General features: G+C 38.1%; 1 protein-coding gene across 4 annotated transcripts in view; it reads left to right on the forward strand.

Moving 5' to 3' along the window:
* The window catches only part of arhgap42b (Rho GTPase activating protein 42b), an 86,562-nt gene that overhangs the window by 63,570 nt on the left and 9,952 nt on the right, over positions 1–13,040 (forward strand). For 2 of the 4 annotated variants that reach the window (XM_080888960.1, XM_080888959.1), the window contains exons 6-19: positions 86–196; positions 1,560–1,664; positions 2,293–2,422; positions 2,778–2,878; positions 4,528–4,637; positions 5,126–5,182; positions 6,790–6,868; positions 7,206–7,245; positions 7,558–7,620; positions 7,805–7,879; positions 8,369–8,453; positions 8,650–8,708; positions 9,788–9,893; positions 10,092–10,251. In XM_080888960.1, coding sequence (XP_080745086.1) covers positions 86–196; positions 1,560–1,664; positions 2,293–2,422; positions 2,778–2,878; positions 4,528–4,637; positions 5,126–5,182; positions 6,790–6,868; positions 7,206–7,245; positions 7,558–7,620; positions 7,805–7,879; positions 8,369–8,453; positions 8,650–8,708; positions 9,788–9,893; positions 10,092–10,251 — 1,281 coding nt within the window. The remainder of the gene's footprint in view (positions 1–85; positions 197–1,559; positions 1,665–2,292; positions 2,423–2,777; positions 2,879–4,527; positions 4,638–5,125; positions 5,183–6,789; positions 6,869–7,205; positions 7,246–7,557; positions 7,621–7,804; positions 7,880–8,368; positions 8,454–8,649; positions 8,709–9,787; positions 9,894–10,091; positions 10,252–13,040) is intronic. The other 2 variants (XM_080888962.1, XM_080888961.1) reach the window with 1 other exon arrangement.

The following is a 13,040-nucleotide window of genomic DNA, read 5'->3' on the forward strand; positions in this document are numbered from 1 at the left end:
TCCACGTGGTGATACAGACATTAACTCCTAGGTTGACGCTTGTCGTCGTTGTGGCACTAACCCTGGTTTGTTTGCTCGTTCTCAGGCTGACATGCAGATTGACAAGGAGAGACAACTCTTTTATGATGCGTCCCTTGAGTATGTCTTCAAAATACAAGAAGTGCAAGAAAAGAAGAAATTTGAGTTTGTCGAGCCAGTAAGTGAAGTGCCAGTTTTATATATTTCTCTGCTAAATTAGTTTTGCATTTTAAAGATGAAGGAGTACATTTTCATGCTTTGATATATTTTATTTGTAGTCAAAATACCACCAGATCTCTGTAACTACTACTACATTTCTTTTTTTTTTTAATGTCTATCATCCTGGAGTGAAGGCAGGTGCATTTATACAACACTCACAGGAACATAACCACACTTGTATATCCCACGCATTTGTCATCTTCATCACAAATTCTTTGTAATGTAGTTGATCCATTTGGGGAAGCTTGTGGGTAAAATTAGATGAAGTATCGGCTGTCAAACAAAAGAAGACAGAGTGCTAGTGCAAATCAAAGGCTTTATGAAAGCCCCTGCTTTATAGATATGTAGAGTCGATTTTAACATCTTTAGTGCAGATGCTACCAGGAAACATTAAATTTGCTTCCTATTAAATGTCTGGGAATGTGAGATGGGTGCAAAGTAGCTGTTTCAGACGTCCTACTCCCATTTGTTTACATCCACTGACAACTTACCCACAACCCTGGCCCAAAAATGTAAATCTCCGGGCCCCAGGTAGTGCTCAAAATATGACAAGGCTCAACCTTGTGTGTGATGAATCTGGGCAAAGAAAAGATGGTTCATCCTTGAACATTTGATATACCAAGCCTCAGCCCAGAAATCAAATCAGTGGTTGTGTCTGAAGGTTTTACTGAAAGCAACTCCATGTTTGTGGACCACACTTGTTCACGCAAGAGATGGCATCAGTTTGTTTCTCTGTAACAGTAGATCTTTATGCTTTATTTATGTGTGTATTTATTTATTAATATATTTAGATGTATCCACAATGGCCATGGATGTTTGTGTGTTCTACAAAAAACAAGATCAATATCTGTCTGCCATAAAAGCCGAAAACTTTTTTTAAATTTGGGGTTTTTTTCCACTAATATACTTTTTTCAGTTTTCTGCTTGTCAGTACAAAAATGTTCAATAAATTATCGATTTAAAATGAATGAGACTCAAATTCCTTCAACATGAGATTTAAAAGTGAACATCAACAATGTAACAAAAAATTCTGACAAAATGATTGGTAGAATAGAAAACAATGTACATATCATTGAGATGACATTATCATAATAAGTGCATCGTTATCAAATAATAATAACAATAGAAAAACGTCCGGATTACTTATATATTATAGGTAGGATATTCTATTATATGCTATTATAAATGTTTTCGGTGTGTTGAATGGATGTTCTGTTTTACAAGATGCCTTTAAAAAAACACTTGCCCATGTAAATAGGCAATCAAGTTCTTGTAATGTTTATTAACTCGATAATTCACCAATTAATATTGTTCCATTCCAGCTCCTGGCCTTTCTTCAGGGTTTGTTTACATTCTACCATGAAGGATATGAGCTGGCTCACGAATTTGAGCCGTATAAACAGCAGCTCCAGTTCAACCTACAAAACGTAAGTCTCAACACCTCAGGGGTTGTACACAAAGGCAACCAGCCACGTAATCAGATTCTGCAGCTTATCACACCCTGATATAACAAGCGGAGTTTTCACAAATGGATAGCTGTGTGATTAAATGAAATTCTTTGCTGCGCCGAGGATCGATATTTTCAGTGTTGCATTGCAGGCAGTAACTGTAGGCCATTTTATGGTGTGTCAAAAAAGACTTGGGAGTAAAAGTCTAGTTGCTGCAGTGCCGCCTTGTTCCATCACTATGTCCTCTCTACTTAGGTCCTGATGGTTCAAACATCTCTCTGACCCAATATGTCAGTTCTGTTGCCCTTACAGTTTCCACTCGGTAACCCTCTCTCGGATGCAAAGATTTCTGATGGTTACTGGATGAATGGAGGCTGCTTCACCACTCTCTGAGATATTAAATGGCCTGATATTGACCTTTATGACTCCAAATAAGAGGCTGACATCTTCAAGATCGTGTTCTAATTTTAAATGACCTAAAAAGTATTATTTAAAAAGTCTAATGATAGTTTTTATTTATTTGTTCTTTGAGAAAAAATAGATGTGTTTTTATTTTGAGAGATCAGAGATAACACAATGATAACATAACCCTAAATTTCCCACACAGACACGAAACAACTTTGTGAGCACCAAGCAGGAAGTGGAGAAGCTGATGAAGAGGATAAGGTCGGCAGATCAGGACTATAAACCACCCGGGCAGTGGACGATGGAAGGCTTCTTGTATGTCCAGGAGAAACGTGAGTCTTCCTAGCTGTGCTCCCAGCCATCCAGGCCATCTCACTCCCCTTCACTTTCAAGTGAATGGTTTTACATCCATCACCATAAACATGTCTCGAGTTCTCCCAGGCCTCTGCCGAAGAGATCCACTCACACAGAACTCATAATTCATCCTGTTTACGGATTCACTTTGATGTGCTCTCAAATGGGGGAGTTACCACAAATGGTAGATTATTATCAGCAGCAATAAACAACTTTTGATTTATCACACTAAAATTGCAAATTGATTTTCAGAAGTCTTTCCAGAAGCCTGTGATTCAGTGAAAAATTATTTTGCCTCAACTAGTGTTTTCTTCTGCATTTGTTCTGTCCTAGGTCCTCTGGGATGCACTTGGACACGTCACTACTGCACTTATGAGAAAAGCAGCAAAACATTCACCATGAGCAACACTGAAAACAAGTCAGCTGGGAAACAGGTACTTTACATTCACTTTATTTTGTTTAGTTTAACATTTGCACGATAAAAAGCTAAGAAAAGAAGGAGCAGAGTGTAATCTGTGTGAAAAAAAGAGGCTTAAAGGCATGGTTTGTCCCGGGAGGAGAAAACGGAAAATGCCAGATTGACAAAACTGCAAATTAGGCGTAGAAGACAAAAGACTCGTTACGTCAAGGCAAACAAACATGTTTTATTTTTAAATAACAAAATGAACAAACAACACCGCAGGGGAATTCAAGGAATGAAAATAGTCCGTTAAACTAAACAGTTATAGTATCTTGCTTTCTAAGTGATCTGATGAATGTTTACTTCCTTTGTAGGAATTTATCGCTATGACTTAATGACACTTCATGTAGATCAAATGATAACTGATAATTATTTCACATTTTATGTATTAGATGAAAAAAAGCTTCCAATCAATCCTTTTTTTGTATGTAGTAATTGGATGATGATATGGAGTAACTTCCACAGGGAATACTGCTTAGCGCTGCTGCGTCAGGTGCAAACCGACTGAAAATGTCAGCATGGTTTTGAAGTGTTTAGCTATCGCAGTTTAACCTTTTGTTATTTTTCACAAAAAAGTATTTGTAGAAATACAGGTTCCAGTGACGATAACAAAAAATATGTGCACTTCAGTGCCACACAGATTAAAAAATTATGAAAACATACTTTTAAAGAACTCCAGTAAACTTCAAGGGAGAAATTATATAAAAAAAATATCCACATAACTGTGGTTTCCATGCATTTTTCTGCACATGTTACAGATATGGCTACATTCTGATTTACTAATGATCTCGGTTTCTTTTTATTTTTAAATAAAATCGAATAAAACACAGAAACCCACACACAGATGGAGAGGGAGAATATAAAGCCCAAAGCCAATGCAGGTGCAGGCGTATTTTTATCCACATATCTGGTTTGTTGCAGTTGGCTACAGTCAGTCTTACTGGCGTGCACAGGGGAGGATGTGCTGTATGTGAGATATGGCTAATTCTCAGAAAGAAAGAACAAAACCCGTTCAGGAGGTAATTGAATTGATACTTTCAGCTGACACTGAAGGCCTCTAATGGGAAATGAAAAACAAGGTCAATGATATAATGTAATTTTAAAACTATATTTTCGCGTGTTTAAAATCAAGATAATTGAAATAAAAGCTCTGCTTCTTGATAAGTGGATGATATGAATGCGTGCAATCAAGTAGCTTTGTTTGGGCTGACAGCCCAAATCAATTTTTAGGCATATGAAGATTGCATTGAGCTTGAGTTTAGAAAGTCTGAACCACCAAAAAGAAAAAACTAGCCAAACAAAAAGAAGAAGAATTTTGCAAATCCAAACCACAATGGTAAATGTTCTGTTTTTGTTGTTGTCGATGATTACGTTTTTTTTTCATTCGTTTTTCTCTTTTTTCTGTATTTCCAATCATATTTTCACAAAAGCACTGGACGCTCCGGATACATAAATCTTCTGGTTTCAAAGTACCTTCTGTGTCTCTCACAACAAACACACAGCATACATATTAGTCATTTCAGACTTGCAGAGCATTTGCAATTGTAAATATATTCATTTTCATTCCATAATCATTTTTCATTGTATTTTTAACTAATTAATGACGAGTGTGTTTATTTTTAGAATGGTCTTGTCGTAAATCAGCCAGAGGTGTTCAAGCTCAAGTCCTGCATTCGGAGAAAAACGGACTCCATCGACAAGCGTTTCTGCTTTGATGTTGAAGTGGCAGAGAGGTCTGTGATGTGTATCCCTGAAAATGTCTAATAGCTTTCATAGGCTGAAAACACATGCATGTATTATGTATTGCCTTAATCACCACCGAGAGCCAAAAAGAAAAAAGAAAGTCATTGCACATCACCTGCTGAATACTCATATTAGTAAGATAGCAGTTGCACACACTTTTTTCTTGTTAAAACTAACTTAATATAAGAACGTCGAACTGCACGTGACATTTTGTGCTATGTTGAACTCACCAATACTGGAAATTAACCCAGATTCCCCCTGGAGTACACAACGTTTGAACATGCGAGAGCTGTTCAGGTTTGATTAACATCTTCAAAGACTCGGTTTAACAGTGTTAGACGTAATCAGCTCTGTTTGTGTCCTGCATGTTTCTCGAGTCCTCTCCCCCCGCTCCGTTTGCTGTATGTCTACATTATCATTATTTTTTTTTCTATTTTTGAACCCATCCCATCTTTTCTCTGTGTTCATGTCAATGTAGAAATGACATCTGTCGTGGAACTCTTTTCAGGCCGCTTCAGTTTTTCTGTAAAGTCCGGTATGTGAACTGACCAGTGCTGCCCTTTCAGTGCAGTTGCATGTGCTGCATGTGTCCTAATCATGTTGTTCACTCAATATTAAATCCAAACCTAATGAAATCCTGCTGCTTTCTTAGCACTTCACAAAATCTGACTTGGTCACTTGGTCAAGACACATTCTTAAATTATTTCTTCTTGTCTGCAATTACTCAAGTAACACACAATATTGAACTTAGAATTAATTCCTATTTTTTTCCCTTTCTTTTCAAAACCTTTGGCCATGTGGGAACATTCATAGTTGATTTGTTTTTAATGTTTCACGGGGAAATAGGATTACATATTGGGCAATGATCAGAAACCTTTAAGTAGCTGTCAGCTGATTAACACTGGCTCAATTGACCAAGCCATCCATTATGAATGCTTGATATCAGTTCTTTATAGTGATTTGTACCCCAGAATAGAGTTAGCACATCACTGTGTGTTAATGTTGCACTGCAGCAGCATTGCTCACGCTCGGTGAGTGTTGCTGAGCATGGACAATAACTGCAATTTATTTGCAGGACAACTCATTTATCATTAACTGCCCTGCCCCAAGGTGCGTGTTCTAACCACAAGGACAATGTGGGCCAAGCTCCAGTCAGCTTCAAGCTCATCCATTAATCCCCATTATAATAAACATGCTGTTGCCCAAGTTTAATCAGGCCAGCCATCTCGGAACCTCATTTTTAACGGGTTGATTCACCCGAATTAGTAAAGAGGTATCCAGCTATGCGGATACTTTTATTTGCCCAGATTCTGAGATAGCCATCTCTGAAACATCCTCTGCCAGCCCAATAAAAAGAATTTCATTTGAGCTGCTCGTAGCAATGAAAGAAGAGTTTCATTAAAAATTTACCAGCAACGTGTCTTTCATAAGGACTAAAATACATCCATTAAAAAAAATGATATGAGGTTGGATGAGGGTAGCAGAGATGCTGTTTTGGGAAAGAGATGTTGTTAAATGATTTGAGAGCAACACAAATATAAATATTTTCTTCTGCGTTCACCTGTACGGGTTTGGAGTCTTTAATATTGGACAACTTAAAAGCTGGTGAAATAAATGCTAAACTGTCTGCATGTCAAAATATCAGTAGGGGTGTTGTTAAAGGTGTAGCACTTTTTTTTGTATTTTGGTTGAAATGACCTTTAACACATGCAAGCTGACACAGCTCCATGCTAGTACTAACTGCCACTACTGGGTGGGGTGACGTTTTTTGTTTGCCGCCATCATCAGATAGTGTTCTATAATTGTGTTACAGCCAACTGAAGCAGTGCCACAAATCAAGGCATAATGCCCCAGATTCTCACTATGCTGCACACAGTAAGGTGAAAGCAGATAAAGCTGTATGCATGTTGGGTGCAAAAATGAATCACTCTAATATTAAGAACTTGTAGCTTTTAATTGGAAGGGTAATGTGAAGCACAAAGTGAACTGAGGGCATAGATTGAAGTCAAGCATTTGCACATGAGCTATTTTAGTTACACTAGTCCTTTTATAGTGGTCTCAGCCAATATAAACATGGTCTGTCCAGGGGCCCCAAGGAAAAGAGATCAGACTGAGACCAGCTTTTCTCTTAAATCTTTCCAGGCATGGCGTTATGACACTGCAGGCACTGTCAGAGTCCAACAGAAGACTGTGGCTCGAGGCCATGGATGGCAGGGAGCCGGTAAGGAACTCTGCCTGTTCTTCTTTGAAATATTCATTCGGTGCTGGCTGCAGTTGGTCAGGTTTTTTTAAAGTCCTTTGTTTGGCAAGAAGACAATGCCAAAAATGAATTATTTGTCACTGGCACCCTCTTCTGGTGGCTTTCTGTAAGGTTTTTTGTTGTTGTTTTTAGGAAACCATGACCTCACCATTTACTTGTGCTAATAATAGGACAGTCTACTCAAATTAGATTCAGTGGGAATAAGGTTTTGACATTATCCTTTTCTTTCAGCGATTTTTTTCAGTATTCAAACTAAGGTAACCTTTACATTATAATGATTTTTGTAAACTCTCTCTAGATTTACAACCTGCCGGCCATATTAAGCAAAAAAGAAGAGAGTGAGTATTGTTTTTATATCTTTCCAAACTCCTTCAGGATTAAAATGTTTGCCTTTCAAATTCTTAAAACGTAAGATAATGAGATCAACAACATACACATATGAAAGAAATACTCGTTACCTATGACTATGCCTTTTCATTAATACTATAATTTTACATATGCCCACTCAGCAGGCATAGCACAGCCTCACAGTACAGGGCTGTGCTATTAATTTGAGCAGCGGCATAAGGGAGAGCTTATTATCCCACATGACGGGCGGTTATCCCAGGCAGTAATTGTCCTTTCATTTCTGCTCTTGTTTTGTGTTACAGCATATCTTAATGAGGCAGGCTTCAACTTTGTAAGAAAATGCATTGACCTGGTCGAGATGAGAGGTGAGGCGCTTCAATCTCTCAGCTTTCGTGTGTCAAATGATTTGAATGCAACCTGGTTGTAATGATTAACAATGTGCTCGTTAGTGGACTTGACAACACGTTGCACTGGCACGAGTCCTAAATAAACACAAAGTCTTAGGTCCTTGTTCCAATTCATCCTTTTGCTTTTTTCACTGCCACACAGGGATAAACACAATGGGACTGTACAGAATTGGAGGCGTCAATTCTAAAGTGCAGAAGCTGATGACCACAGTCTTTTGTAAGTAACTAAAATCAAAAGTATTATCAGTGAACTAATGTACCAAGTTATTCTGTAATTCACAAGTGTCTGAATCTCCATGGTAATGTATGAATAGTTTTCTAACGTGATCTTTTCCAGCAGAGTGAGGAAAGAGGTCCTCCTTGTGGTAGGACAGTGTAACAGCAATTAGGCCTTATATTATGTTGTCATTATTTTATTGAATTACAAGGTAGTCTCGTCTGGATATATATATAACACATTTGTACAGGAAATGTCTGAATGAGTTTGTTAAATGTCTCTAAATCTTGACCCCCAGTGCTATTAGACACCACACACGTCACTATTTATTTTCAATTCTCCTTTGAGTCTCTTGACACAAGAAGAAAGTATTTTCGGTCCTCGGTTGAGCAGCTTGACAGGTCATGTCATGTTGTATTGGTTTCTTAAGACAATTTGCAGCTTAAACTTACCTAGTGGTCATATAACAATAAAACATCTTTCCAATAGCATCCAAAGCACCTGTGGATATGGACCTGGACCCAGACATGTGGGACAACAAAACTATCACCAGCGGCCTGAAGAATTACCTCAGGTCAGCTCGCCCCACCATCTACGTGCACTTAAATGTCAAGAGTCATCCTTGCCTCCATAGTGCCTCTTTGAAACCTCTCTGATGATAGTCATACATTAAGTGCTGCGACTGACTCACCAAGGATACCAGCTGCATTCACAGGACCTGTGTCACTCAGGAAATAAATTGAAACTGTTTCTTTTTTCTTTTCCATCAGGTGCCTGTCTGAGCCTCTAATGACTTTCAAGCTCCACAAAGATTTTATCATGGCTGTCAGTAAGTTACAGTTATAACATATTACATATTTTATCAAGTTCTCTATTATCCTTTCTTGTATAGAACAGATTAGGAAGATATTGGTACAATTCAAATCATATAGCACTAATGAATCGGGTGCATCTGATAACTAACTAATTATGTCAATTGCAAAGGTTAAGCAGGATTTATGTGAAGAGATATTGCATTAGAATTTTGAAAATCTTTATGAAACATTTTGAATTCATTTTAGAGATTTGAGCTTTGTGAGCACTACGTCTGGGTTATCAAAGCAGGGAAAGCAAATGAGTCAGGACTGATCTGATTAAATCATTTCTATCTGAGGAAATACTTGTATGGATCTCAGGTCATCTCAAACTGTGATGTCAGAGTGACTCGAGTGTGACTTTGTAATGAGAATAACTTTTTATTTTTTACCGTAAAAACCGTGAACTTAAACATTTAACATAACTTAAACATTGAGATAAATTTGCTGATATGTCCACTCCTGGGAAGATTAGCAGCTGTCCCAAATGCTTTGCAGTTTTTAATAATCTTTCTCACTTCGCAGAATGATGCTCATCAAATTGCAATTCTCACATAGATGGTCAGCAAAAGTTTCTTCTCGTCTTTCCTTCTTGGCACTGTTGCCAAAAATCTGAATGCTACAGACCTGCAAACTGCCAAAACGTTTATAGAGGTGGTCGCATTCGCTGATGATCAGTTAATCAACTGTGTTTGATTAGCAGCTCCTGGCTGCTGCTTACCGTGTTCATTTCAATGGAAGTAGTAATGGCGTAGTTAATTGTTTACACACTACTTGTGCATTTTGGCTTAGTTTTGGGGGTTAAGTGTCAGGGTTAGAATTAGGGTTATTTTTATTAAATAAATAATGACACAGTAATATGTGATGTATTGTTCATGTGAGGTTGTATTTACCTCATTTTAAGACCTGTTTAGGGCCAGAAGATAAAACCTTAGAATTAAAATGGGATGTACTTTCTTTTTCACACAATTACATCTGAAATACAATTATTCCATAAGTCAGTAGTGGCCAGCATTTCTACTCTTCCCTCATTTCTATTTATTTTCTTTCTCAGAGTCCGATGATCAGAACTACAGAGTGCGTGCTGTCCATGCTTTGGTTCATAAGATGCCTGAAAGAAACAAGGAAATGCTGGAGTTACTAATAAAGCATCTTGTCAGGTACATGTTCTTGTAATCAATCAATTAACTTGCAGACTTAACGTTACCTGAAACTAATTAAAGTTATCTGAGGCACTGCACCGCAATTGCAGGCATCTCGCCAACTCTCACTATCTCGTAGACCAAAAAATATCACCTCATGGTTAAACATGTGAATTCTTAGGACGCTTGTATGATGTGCTTGTCTTCTAAACGCAGAGTTTCTGCACAAAACCAGTCTAACCTGATGACAGTGTCAAACCTGGGCGTCATCTTCGGGCCTACATTGATGCGATCACAAGAGGAGACAGTTGCCGCCATGATGAACATTAAGTTCCAGAACATTGTGGTGGAAATACTCATTGAAAATTTCAACAAGGTGAGTCACAGTTTGACTTTGAATGGCCTGGTATGCTTTTAATTATATCTGCATCAATAAAAACATTCCTCGTGCAGCAGTTTTCTGAAGTAGAATATCCATATTTCCTTATTAGAACAGATTTATAGAAAGATCTCTTATGGTTTATAATCATTTTTCATGTTTCTCAAAAAACTACACCTAGACAGCAACAGATAGCAGAAGACACAGACGAGCGACAAGAATAATGCATTTTATAATGCTATATGAACTTTCATATTCCAATGTTTATGTTAAATTCAATTGACATTTAGTCATGCGAATACATTGTTGCCACTAGTAGTATCATACATAAAGCACAAGCTGAAACAAATGGCTGCATCAGCTGTGTGTATTTGTGTATGTGTGTATTTCTCTGTGTGACTGTTTGCGCGCGCACTTGCGTGCATGATTGTGTGCTCTGTGCCGTGTGCTAGAGGCACATACAGTCAAACAGTTAGCAGAGGAGAAAAAAAATAGCAGAAGCTGGCTCTGAGATGAAATGTAACAAGTGCACATATATTTGTTTCATTTTTTAATTTAATTCGTTGCTTTTAAGCCAAAAGCTGAAGGCACCCAGTGAGTGAAAATGATTGCATTGGCTCACAACATTTGATGTGGCGTGCCTCTTTAAATACAGGATCCATGGAGGAGGTTTATTTCTTACAAGTGATGATGGTTAAGTATAATTTCAATTCAGTATAGCATTGTCTTGCTGAAACATGCATGCCTTCCTGATAAAGACATCTGCATCGGAGCATAGGTGGCTCTAAAACCCATCTATATATACCTTTCAACATTGAAAGTGTCACTCCAAAAGTGCAAGGTACCAATTCTATAGGCACTAATGCAGTGCCATACTATGAAAGATGCAGACTTTTTAACTAAGTGCTTATAATATGTAATGGTTCCTCTCCTCTTTAGTCTAGTTGACACTGCAGCCGTGTTTTCCAGAAAGAATTTAGAATTTTGATTTGTCTGACCACAGTTTTCCACTTTGCCTCAGTCCATTTTCAATTACCATTGGCCCAGAGAAGACTGCAGCATTTGTGGAGCGTGTTCAGATATGGCATCTGCTTTGATCCATAGAGCTTTAAACTGCTTTGTGGATAGCAGAGTGAACTGTGTTAAACAATAATTTCTGGGAGTGTTACTGAGCCTGTGAAGTTACTCTTAAATAACAGAATCATCCCTGATTTTAACACAGTGCTGCCTGAGCGAGAGAGTAGTATTCCCCCAACTGTTTCTTTTTTTTACCTCTTACTTTTCCAGCCTTTTGTCTCTAGCCAAACTTTTTTTAGATGTGTTGCTGGCCTCAAACTCAAAATGAGCTCATATTGTAATTAAAAGGGTATATTTTTAAATGTTTTCTATGTTCTATTGTGAATAAAACACAATAGACATTTACAATTGACATTTACAAATCATGCCATTATTTTTTTATTTTGTTTGTTTGTTTGTTTTTACATTATACACAGCGTCCCAACTTTTTAAGAATTGAGTTTGCACAGACAGCCTGTTGAAGAGAAACATCTCGCTGCCCCATTAAAACTACGAGGTTAGAGTAAAAGGATCAACACTATCAGATGTTTATATCATATCAGTTAAGAGTTCAAGACTCCTTCTATGTCAACTACCACAATTTTCCTCTGAAAGTGGAAAATGGTTTGACTTCCCACTGTCCCCCTAAGAGCAGGTTTCATGGACCTAATTTCTCTCTCCCACACTACCCAAAATCAGGAGCATTTGGGGGATTAAAGTGAAGCTGGATTTGGGACTTTCAGGGATGGGTCATGGCTGCAAATGCATCTCTCAACTCCTTGCCTCTTCTTTAAAATTGCCACAGTTAGAAAGAAGCTCATGGGGCTCTTCTCTGCATGCAGTGAAATGTCTGTGGGACATAAGGAAACTGTCAGAATGGAACTGTAGGAGTTCAATATGAGAGTATCTGATGTTAATATTAAACATTATTCACCACAACATCCAAGTTTGATAGTTAAAGGCCTAAAACAGTCAGCGACTATGGACCAGAAGGTCAGTTTGCATAACCTCAATCTAGAAGAAGGTAAGTTAACTACATCCTTGTTGCTATCACAGTGATTTTTTTCTTGTCTCTGGGTAGCATATGTTTCTGCAAGGAAGACATTCATACCCCTGTTTTATCTTTGATGAATCAACCCCTCACTTCTGAAGGGAGGGTGGAGGTGTCAGCATTATGTCTTAAATTCGGTGTATGGGCTGTCTTGTGAGGTGAATAAGCAATGGACAGAATCAGCTGACTCATCAAGAGAAATTGTAATGACGACCCCAACCATGTGCTCATTGTGCTCATGCTCCCTTTGAGCTTTATTGAACTATTTCAGTAGGTGTTATGGAGAATGGATTGTTGGACCCAACAACAATGTGCAGTTAAAAGTTAGAAGTTTTAATTTATCCACAGGATAATGCTGCTCAACAAACATTATGATGTCAGAGGTGAATGCACAGTCATTTGAAAACTTTTTCCTAGGGCATGAAGCGGGAGAAAGTTGGAGGTTAACACATTTGACTTGTGGCATTTCTGTATGTGGTCTCTCTGTGCACAGTTTAAGCTTTGCTGGCTCCCCTTAAAATCAAGATGCGTGGCTGCACCCTGAGTCAACACACTGTCAGTCTGCCCCAGGGCAGCTGTGGCTACAACTGTCGCTTGCCTCCACCAGTGTGTGAATGTGAGAGTGAATGAATAGTGGAATTGTACAGTGCTTTGAGGGCCCCGAAAAGCGCTATATAAA

This window comes from Rhamphochromis sp. 'chilingali' (assembly GCF_963969265.1).
Source record: "Rhamphochromis sp. 'chilingali' genome assembly, chromosome: 8".
Taxonomy (NCBI): domain Eukaryota; kingdom Metazoa; phylum Chordata; class Actinopteri; order Cichliformes; family Cichlidae; genus Rhamphochromis; species Rhamphochromis sp. 'chilingali'.